This window comes from Myotis myotis, unplaced genomic scaffold, assembly GCF_014108235.1.
Source record: "Myotis myotis isolate mMyoMyo1 unplaced genomic scaffold, mMyoMyo1.p scaffold_m19_p_8, whole genome shotgun sequence".
Classification (NCBI taxonomy): Eukaryota; Metazoa; Chordata; class Mammalia; order Chiroptera; family Vespertilionidae; genus Myotis; species Myotis myotis.
In genome coordinates this window covers 55,951,953-55,962,916 of record NW_023416390.1, presented here as the reverse complement: position 1 = coordinate 55,962,916, position 10,964 = coordinate 55,951,953, and the positions used below count along the sequence as shown (strand labels likewise).

The following is a 10,964-nucleotide window of genomic DNA, read 5'->3' as shown; positions in this document are numbered from 1 at the left end:
TACGATCACAACCCTCCAAAAATCTTTCCAAAACCATTTCTTCTAAACAATTCAAACACAAATATAATTCCCCAATAAACTTAGGAACATGTGATTATCTATAATAGTTAAAAATATAAAATTAAGGCCCTGGCCAGGTAGCTCAGTTGGTCAAAATAGTGCTGATATGCCAAAGTTGCAGGTTCCATTCCCTGTCAGGGTACGTACCAGAAACAACCAATAGAAGATGGTGGCACCGGAAATTGCTGCCTCGCACAACCACTTCAAAAATACAACTAAAAGACAAAACGGACATCATCCAGAACCACAGGAAGGCTGGCTGAGTGGAAATTCTACAACTAGAAGGAAAGAGAAAAACACACTGAGACTCAGAGGAGGTGCAGAAGTACGGAGGCGCATGTGGAAAAGGCTGGCAACTGAGGACTCAGTTGTCTTTTTCAATTGGGAGGGAGTCTCAAGCTCCCAACGGCCCTGAAATCCAGTTCCAGGTGAGTCTCTGGGGACCCAGACTCATACAGGGAGAAACTGGACTGTCTGGCATGGGTCGGAACTCAAGGTTGGCTTTCTCTCAGAGGTGCTTGCAGCGATTACCAGGACACTGAGACACAGGGCCTCTTAGGGTAGGGCTGAGGATCAGCCATAGCTGTTTGCTCTGCTCTGCTGATCCCCTGAGACCCTGCCCCACCCAAGCTGTGTGCAGAGGCATTTGCATGTGAAAGGCTTGGCCCTTTGCAATCTGAAAATTACCTAACAAACTGCAGCTGAGTCAGAGAGACCCAGAACTTCCAAAAGAAGGCCCAAAGCCCCACAGCAGCTTGCATTGCTTCACAGCTGGGCCTCATCTGGGCACCTCCAAATCCCAAACAAAGAAGAGGAATCTGCAGATCTCTCCGTAGCTGCTGCTGGGTAGCCTCAGGTAGAGGCTAAATTAGCACCTCCTTAGAGATCCAAGAGCCAGTGTACCCAGTGGTCAGAGTGGGACCATCCAGATTACAACTCCTCAGATCCATAAGGGACACACTCAGGGGGCAGACTCAGTGAGCACCAAAGCCCCACTGAAGCAAGTCTTGCCCCAGAAGGGTGTCTTCAGCACAGAAGTTCTCCCACTGCAGACACAGCTGATTCTCACAGCCAATTGGCCTGGAGGTCAATTCCTCCCAGTGATACCTACAAAAATCAAGGCTTAACTACAACAAGACTGTACACAAAGCCCACAAAGGGGTGCACCAAGAGTGTCCACCTCAGGTAATTGGGTAGGCGGAGCCACTGGGCCCTATAGGACACCTAGCACACAAAGTCACTCTACCAACACAGGGAAGCATAAAAAATGCGAGACAAAGAAACAGGTCACAAATGACAGAAATGGAGGAAAGCAAACTACAGGATCTAGAGTTCAAAACCACACTTATAAGGTTTTTCAAGAATTTTCTAGAAACCGCTGTAAATTTAGTGAGACCCTCAAGAAATCTAGTGAGGCCCTCGAGGATATGAAAAAGGACCAACTAGAAATTAAGCATACACTGACTGAAATAAAGAATATTGAGCGGCCTCCTCGGGACCCGCGAGCCTCCCCCCGGGCAGGGGGCGGAAGGCCTCGCCACGGAGGGCCCTGGAAAGGCCCCGAGGCGGGTCCGACGGTCGCCACCGAGTTCCTTTCTCTCATCTGGATTTAAAACTTGAAGCTAGAGGCGAGAGCCCACGAATAGTCTCGGCAGAGTGACTCTGCTTGGACCGGCGGTCGGAAGAGGGGCTTGTCGGACCGTTACCCCCCGCGTCTCTGTGGGCCAGTTTGCTGTGCATCCCCGCGATGGCCCAGCTCCAGACCCGCTTCTTCACTGACAAGAAATATGCAGTAGATGATGTTCCCTTCTCAATCCCTGCAGCTTCTGAAGTTGCTGACCTTAGTAACATCATTAATAAATTGCTGCAGGCTAAAAATGAGGTCCACAAACATGTGGAGTTTGATTTCCTTATCAAGGGCCAGTTTCTACGAATGCCCTTGGTCAAACATATGGAACTGGAAAACATCTCATCGGAAGAGGTTGTGGAGCTAGAATACGTGGAGAAGTACACTGCACCTCAGCCAGAACAATGCTTGTTCCATGACGACTGGATCAGCTCAATCCAAGGGGCAGAGGAATGGATCTTGACTGGTTCTTACGATAAGACTTCTCGGATCTGGTCCTTGGGAGGAAAGTCGATAATGACAATTGTGGGACATACAGACGTTGTAAAAGATGTGGCCTGGGTGAAAAAAGACAACCTGTCTTGCCTACTGCTGAGTGCCTCTATGGACCAGACGGTCCTCCTGTGGGAGTGGAACGTGGAGAGAAACAAGGTGAAAGCCCTGCACTGCTGCAGAGGCCACGCTGGGAGTGTGGACTCCATAGCTGTCGATGGCTCGGGGACTAAATTTTGCAGTGGCTCCTGGGATAAGATGCTAAAGATCTGGTCTACAGTCCCTACAGATGAAGAAGATGAAATGGAGGAATCCACAAATCGACCAAGAAAGAAACAGAAAACAGAGCAATTGGGACTAACAAGGACGCCCATCGTGACTCTGTCTGGTCATAAAGAAGCAATTTCCTCGGTTCTGTGGTCAGATGCTGAAGAAATCTGCAGTGCATCCTGGGACCACACAATTAGAGTATGGGATGTTGAGTCTGGCAGTCTTAAGTCAACCTTGACAGGAAATAAAGTATTTAATTGTATCTCCTACTCTCCACTTTGTAAACGTTTAGCATCTGGAAGTACAGATAGGCATATCAGACTGTGGGATCCCCGGACTAAAGATGGTTCTTTGGTGTCGCTGTCCCTAACCTCACATACCGGCTGGGTGACAGCGGTAAAGTGGTCTCCTACCCATGAGCAGCAGCTGATTTCAGGTTCTTTAGATAACATTGTCAAGCTGTGGGATACAAGGAGTTGTAAGGCTCCTCTCTATGACTTGGCTGCTCATGAAGACAAAGTTCTGAGTGTGGACTGGACAGACACAGGGTTACTTCTGAGTGGAGGAGCAGACAATAAGTTGTATTCCTACAGATATTCACCTACCACTTCCCATGTGGGGGCATGAAAGTGAATGATAAACTTGACTACAGAGATTCTGTAAATGTAATTATAGAGAATCCTCAGAGTACATCAGTGCAGATCACCCTTTATAATAGTTCTTACTGTCTTTTTATTTTGTATTTATTGTATAACAGTGTGCATTTATAAAATATAAAATGTGGCTTGCATTCTCTACCTATGTAAACTCTTGAAATAAAACTGAGTTTATTATTTCTTTTAAAAAAAAAAAAAAAAGAATATTATACAGAGTTCCAACAGCAGACTAGAGGATCACAAGAATAAAGTCAAAGATTTGAAATACGAAGAAGTAAAAAACACCCAACTGGAAAAAAAAAGAAAAAAGAAAAAAGAATCCAAAAATATGAAGATAGTGTAAGAAGCCTCTGGGACAACTTCAAGCGGACCAATATCCAAATTATGGGGGTGCCAGAAGAAGAGAGAGAGCAAGATATTGAAAACCTATTTGAAGAAATAATGACAGAAAACTTCCCCTACCTGGTGAAAGAAATAGACTTACAAGTCAAGGAAGCGCAGAGAACCCCAAACAAAAGGAATCCAAAGAGGACCACACCAAGACACATCATAATTATAATGCCAAGAGCAAAAGACAAAGAGAGAATCTTAAAAGCAGCAAGAGAAAAAAAGTCAGTTACCTACAAGGGAGTACCCATACGACAGCTGATTTCTCAACAGAAGCTATGCAGGCCAGAAGGGAGTGGCAAGAAATATTCAAAGTGATGAATACCAAGAACCTACAACCAAGATTACTTTATCCAGCAAAGCTATCATTCAGAATTGAAGGTCAGATAGAGAGCTTCACAGATAAGAAAAAGCTAAAGGAGTTCATCACCACCAAACCAGTATTATATGAAATGCTGAAAGGTATCCTTTAAGAAGAGGAAGAAGAAGATAAAGTTAAAGATACAAATTATGAACAACAAATACACATCTATCAACAAGTGAATCTAAAAATCAAGTGAATAAATAATCTGATGAACAGAATAAACTGGTGAATATAATAGAATCAAGGGCATAGAAAGGGAATGGACTGACTATTCTCAGGGGGCAGGAAGGAGTGTGGGGGGTGTGGGAAGAGACTGGACAAAAATCGTACACCTATGGATGAGGACAGTGGTGGGGGTTGGGGGGTAAGGGCAGAGGGTGTGGTGGGAACCGGGTGGCGGGGAACTATAGAGGGAAAAAAGAGGAACAACTGTAATAATCTGAACAATAAAGATTTAATTTTTTTAAAAAAGAAACAACCAATAAATGCATAAATAAATGGAACAATGAGTTGATGTTTTTCTCTTACCTCTCTAAAATCCATAAAGCAGTAAAAAATAAAATTAGTTAAAATATACAAATTAAAATGAAGTTATTCCCATTAAGAAGACAATTTGAAAAACAAACATTTTTAGAGTCCAGTGGCAGAAGTATTAAATGGTACAATTCCTTCTGAAAAGCTTTTCTGGTTATATGAAGAAAACCTTAATATCTGAATAAGAGAGCATCCATCTGCATTATCAAACTCAAAAAAAAACCACCAAAAAGAGCCAAAACCAGTGGTTGGAATGCCATCATCAAAAAAGAAGCCAGGGAAAAGAACAATTATTATAACAAGACTGATTCCACAAACATATACCCCAAGGTACTAAAAGGTACAGATTTTAGGAAATAAATGAGAATATTATGTAACGTCCCATCCCATAACCTGCAGAATTAAAGTTTAGGAACATGGAAGGCTTATAAGAGAAGTGGGGATCACAAAGCTTGGGACCCCTGTTCACATAGCAAAAAACATCAAGGGCTACCTTTAGCCTCATTTTTTTAATTTCCCTCAACCTATTATTAGGGTTGAAAAGGAGCCAGCTTTGCAGGTGATGATCAAATTTGACTAAGCAGACATAAGTAAGCACTGACTCACCATACAAAACTCATAATCCACAGTATTACAGGGTGGCCATTTCCCAACCCCTCCCCCCCCCCCAACACACACACACACATCTGCCAGTATGCCAAGCTCTCCGTGAAACATGGGAACTGCCTACATCAAAGGCTGATCTTCAAACATAAAATCACAGGTATACTCATAAGACAGACCTCAAGAGATTCAGAGAAAAAGTTTTAGGAGAAAACATTTTCGATCTCTATGTATGTTGCCCAGTTCACCATGTTGTTTGCCTCAAATATTAAAAACCAGCAACATCTAAGTATTTTGCTACAAGAAGCAGAAGCAAAACAACAAAAAATTGACAATAGTTTAAAAAGTTGGCCACCAGTTATCTACTTCAACATTCCTTATAATAGAGATTTTACTAGCAGAGTATACAAATGGAAATGTGATATAGATAACAAATGTTGATGGGAAATTGGGCCTTAACATGTGCATTAAAGAACAATTTTACTAGCAAAAAAAAAGGAAAAAATCACGTCAAACAAAAATGGAAAATGTTTTTTAAAATCTAAATAACACCCATGGACACAGACAATAGGTTGGTAAAGGCCTGGGTGGGGGGCTGGGGCAGGTAGAAGGGAAAAAAGGGGAACATACGTAATACTTTCACCAATAAAGATTTAATAATAATCCTATATAATAAAAGCCTAATATGCAAATCGACCAAATGGCGGAACAACTGGTGGAATGACTGGTTGCTATGACGTGCACTGACATAGGGGGCAGACGTTCAATGCAGGAGCTTCCCCCAGCCCGCAGGTCCCAGGCCAGCCAATGCGGGTGCCAGTGGGCCCCCCGGACCAGATGACCCCACTGGTCACCCCGCAGAGGCAGGCAACCAGCGGTGGCGGCGGGGGCCAGGCCCAGTGACCAGGTGGTGTTAGGCTGGCCAAGGCAGGAACCAGCAGAGCCCCCCTGATCGTCCCACCAGTTGCCCCACAGATCAGAACTGATTGCTGACCAAGCCTAGGGACCCTACCCGTGCATGAATTTCATGCACCCAGCCTCTAGTAAAATATAAAATCTAAATAACTGGGCAAGTTAATTTTCACATGTCTGTAAATAAAGAAGTATTAAAATACAAAATAGCCTGACCAGTGTAGCTCAGTGGTTGAGTATCGAACTATGAACCAAGAGGTCATGGTTTGATTCCCAGTCAGGGCAGTATGCAGGGAGTATGCAGGAGGCAGTTGATCTATGATTCTCTCTCATCACTGATGTTTCTATCTCTCTTTTCCTCTCCCTTCCTCTCTGAAGTAAAATATACATATGTATATATATTTAAAACGGTCTTTAAAAAATGCAAAATAATTATAGTAAATGTAATACAAGTATATCATTAATACTTAAAAGAATTTGTAAATATCATATATATACACTAAGATTTCAGTGCAATAACAAGCAAATGTCAAAGAGAAATACAACAGGTTAAGATACTGACAAAAATGCTCACTCTAGTCACATAAATGCAGATTAAATAAGGTACAACTTTTCACAATGGAATTAGCAAGAACTAAAAATGACGCATATACCCAATGCAATGAAGGTATGGTAAAATAGGTGCAGTTATATATTGCTAGAGAGATATAAACTCATATAATTCTTTCAAAAGCCAAGTTCATACTACATATATTAAGAACCTTAAATTATCCCAAGCCCTTGACCTAGTAATTGTATTTCTGGGAATTTATCCCATGAAATAATGCAAACAACAACAAATAAAAGCATTATGCATAAAAATGTTCATAGAAACATTATTTATAAAAGTAGGAAGGAGAGAATCTATCTATCAATATGCACATGTTGCACTATTAGCATTATATTGGGACACAGAGAAGAGGCAAATAACCGTGTGGTGAGGAAGAGGGTTGGAAGGATTTCACAAAAGTAACTCTTCACAATAGTATTCAAAAATAAGCAGATTTTACCAAGAAAAAAGAAGGAAAATATGAATTGCATACAGAGTACATCGGGTGCAAAATCATGGCATCATGAAATTCTATATTCAAGTATGGCATATCTGTAATATGTTTAGAACATGCTGCTTCCTATCTCCCAATGGTTTTCAGAAACTGATGTTTTCCAGTGGTACAAACACACACAGAACAATAAACACAAATATAAAATATTAGGCTAGCTGGATGTGATTATTCATCTATGTATAATTTTTTATACCAGGAGGCATGTAAAAGGCTTTTAAAAAACAGATGGGAGTTTGTCTTAAGCTAAACTCATCATGAGGTTGTATGATGTATTAGAAAAAACCTCTAACTACTGACAAGTGGTAAGCCACAGCCCATCTCTCTAGTTCTCACTTACATCATCTTAAAAGGAGAAAATAAGTGTTCAACTACATCAAATTATTGTTATAGTCATGTGAAATAGATTTGAACATAAGGTAATACAATCTCCTACCTCCACAAACTAGCTCAACCTCATTCCTTTAAATTATTATGTACCTGATATTTATCCCTCTGCCCATACACATTGCTACTAGTCTAGTCATTACCAACTGACACCAATTTCTACAATAAACACTGGTCTTTCTTTCCATTTAACAGATTTCTTCCAATTCTATCTTTCTAAAACAACTTTTTAATCATGTCACAACTCTGCTTAAATATCTATTAGCTAACCCAAATTTCCCTTTCTAACTTTCTCATTATTTTCAAACAAATTTTAGGTAGGTTTCCTTCCATCCATTTCTTTGTTCAGATTGCCATTCTAAGATAAAGTATCTACAACCTCCTTTAAAGCCCAACTGAAATTGAACCCCTTTAATTCCAACCATTTTTCCCCTTTACATTTAGAGATATCAATAGCAATACTTAAGCATATGAACTATCCTGAACCATGCTACCTTCACATACAGTATAAACTCATATTACTGGGGGTAGGGAAGTGTGGGTAATATCTAGTAGGTAGGTTGTATTAAAATATAGTAAATATTAACTTTGACATGGACCACACTAGAGATGAATATACTGTTTCTCAATAAGTCCAGATAAGTCCAACACAACCAATCTGACCACTAGCATTAAAACGAGTATCATTTACTGAGCTCCAGATACTCATAGCTGGCCTGCCATTAGGAGCTATGATACACAAAAAATATTTATATTAAGACCTAAAAGCCACATTTACTGTAACACACTCACACTGCAAGAGCTATTGAGGAACAGAAAGCACCTGATTCATGTATCCCACTTAGACCAGAAGTTCACTGAGTAAATGATGGCCATTAAAATTGTCTTTCCTTCCCCACCCCCAGTTATTTTCCTAACATAAATAATTGAATTTCCGTAAGTTAAACTCACAAAAGACAAGACTTGACTCTGTGTACAGACTTTCTCTCTAAATAAATTACGAACTCCTTGAGCATATTACAGGCCATACATTTTATTCTGGACACCCTGAACTGTTTCCAGTTATTAAGATAGATGCTGACCTGATTCTTGTTTCTCAATTTAGTGATCAATTTATTTAACTAATCACCACTGCCTAATATAAGATTATTAGCACATCACAATAGTCCTAAACATGAGAAACTAATAAGCATTTTTTATTTGTTTCTCTGGGTAACTACAGGATTATTTTTAGCTCACTTGTGACGAGCTGAGATTACAAATACAGAAGCAAACATGCCAGATACATGTAATTAATTTAGTTGGTACCTCTGGACTTCAGCTGCAACATATCAAATGCTACCTACTTAGAATAAAATATTTGCAATGAGTCGCAAAAAATGACCTAGTTCAAAAGGTATCTCACATTAAGATGAAAAAGGTCAAATTCAAGGTACTATATGTCATAGCACACTTCATTAAAAAACAAACAAAACCCAGTAAACTCTAGTCACTTTCTAGTTGGCTTTTTTTTTCTTCTTCCTGAGCCTGGCTTCCTCCTACCCTCCCATTTCACACATAGTACAAAAGCACTTACACATTCTTTAAACAAATTCTTTTCTTTTATGAGTTTTGGCAAGTACAACTATGAACAGACTTTCTGGAGAGGGAAGGGGAAGGAGAGCTTTTACCTAACCTGCCAAAGTTACTACATGTTCTCTTCCTGGACCAACTGTTTACTGTTTACACAGCCCTTCCCTAACCCTTTAACTGCCGACTTCAAATCCCCAAGGTCTGATTATAGATAAGTTATTTTTTCAACAAGCTTGCAGAAAATATTAATGGCAATGCACAGGAATTCAATGTTATGACACTTAGACCACAATGAAGGAAATCTTTTTTTTTTTTTAATTCTTACTGATTTTAGAGAGAGAAATATGGATGTGAGAGGTACGTCGATCAATTGCCTCTGCTACATGCCCCCACTGGGCATCAAACCCCCAACATAGGTACCTGCCCTGTCCAGGAATGAAACCCTCGACCTTCCAGTGACCTTCCAGTGCACTGGACGCTGTGGACACTGTTCCAACCAACTGAGTCATGCTTGCCAGGGCAATGGAGAATATCTTGATACTCAATTACATAACAATGCTCCACTCCACTTAACCTCATTTAAAAGCCTTCCTTGAAACGGTTTATCCTTTTTGTTGTTCCTACCCACCTCCTAACAACACTTCCATTAGCTCTGAAGTAGCCCCTCTTTTAAAATAGAGATCTGACCCACAACCTGTCAGTTACTGTTGCCTCACAGACCTATTGCTTTCACTATGCTACACTAACAAGCCATAAAAGGAGAAACTGGGGGAAGCCTTGTGGAGGTCAGAGTAGAAGCAGGTGTGAGTGGGTCCGGCAGAAGGAGACATGGCTGCCAAAGTGTTTGCATCCATTGGCAAGTTTGGCCTGGCCTAAGCCATTGCGGGAGGCGTGGCGAGCTCGGTCGTGTATAACGTGGATGCTGGGCACAGAGCTGTCATCTTTGACCGGTTCCGTGGAGTGCAGGACATCGTGGTGGGGGAAGGGACTCACTTTCTCATCCCTTGGGTACAGACACCGATTATCTTTGACTGCCGCTCTCAACCCCGCAACGTGCCAGTCATCACTGGTAGCAAAGATTTACAGAATGTCAACATCACCCTGCGTATCCTTTTCCGTCCGGTCGCTAGCCAGCTTCCCTGCATCTTCACCAGCATCGGAGAGGGCTATGCCGAGAGCGTGCTGCCCTCCATCACCACAGAGATCCTCCAGTCAGTGGTGGCTCGCTTTGACGCTGAAGAACTCATCACCCAGAGAGAGCTGGTCTCCACACAGGTGAGCGACAACCTGACGGAGCGAGCCGCGACCTTCGGGCTCCTCCTGGATGACGTGTCCTTGACGCATCTGACCTTCGGGAAGGAGTTCACAGAAGCAGTAGAAGCCAAACAGGTGGCCCAGCAGGAAGCGGAGAGGGCCAGATTTGTAGTAGAAAAGGCCGAGCAGCAGAAGAAGGCAGCCATCATCTCTGCTGAGGGCGATGCCAAAGCCGCTGCACTGATCGCAAACCCGCTTGCTACTGCGGGCGATGGCCTGATCGAGCTGCGCAAGCTGGAAGCCGCGGAGGACATCGCCTACCAGCTCTCCCGCTCTCAGAACATCACCTACCTGCCGCCTCCCCCAGTGAGGCCTGCCCTGCCCGCACCTGCTCCGCCCCGTGGCCACAGCCCTGAGGATTCTTAACATTGTGTTCATTCTGCCCCTAACCCAGAATCACTGTGAAATTTCATCATTGGCTTAAAGTGAAGGAAATAAAAGTAAAATCACTTCAGACCTCTAAAAAAAAAAAAAAGAAACACATCATCCTGAGACTTACAGACTGCTCCCTGATTTCAGATCCTCAAAATGAGCTTCCCTGCTTTTTTTTTTGTCACCATAATGGTTTATGTTAATAATCTTTCTTACAAGAAGTTCCAAAGTATGTTTCAACCATCCTATATAATTAAAGGCCAATATGCAGATCAACCAAACGATGGAACAACTGATCGCTATGATGCGCACTG

General features: G+C 41.9%; 1 protein-coding gene and 1 pseudogene across 1 annotated transcript; both read left to right on the top strand.

Moving 5' to 3' along the window:
• The first annotated feature begins 1,792 nt into the window (after nt 1–1,792).
• Nucleotides 1,793–3,284, top strand: LOC118661069 (ribosome biogenesis protein WDR12-like). Its single transcript, XM_036318601.1, has one exon. It carries the CDS (start codon nt 1,808–1,810, stop codon nt 3,074–3,076), a length of 1,269 nt encoding a protein of 422 aa, XP_036174494.1. The 5' UTR covers nt 1,793–1,807; the 3' UTR covers nt 3,077–3,284.
• A 6,454-nt stretch (nt 3,285–9,738) lies between these two features.
• LOC118662049 lies at nt 9,739–10,644 on the top strand (annotated as a pseudogene).
• Nucleotides 10,645–10,964: the final 320 nt, after the last annotated feature.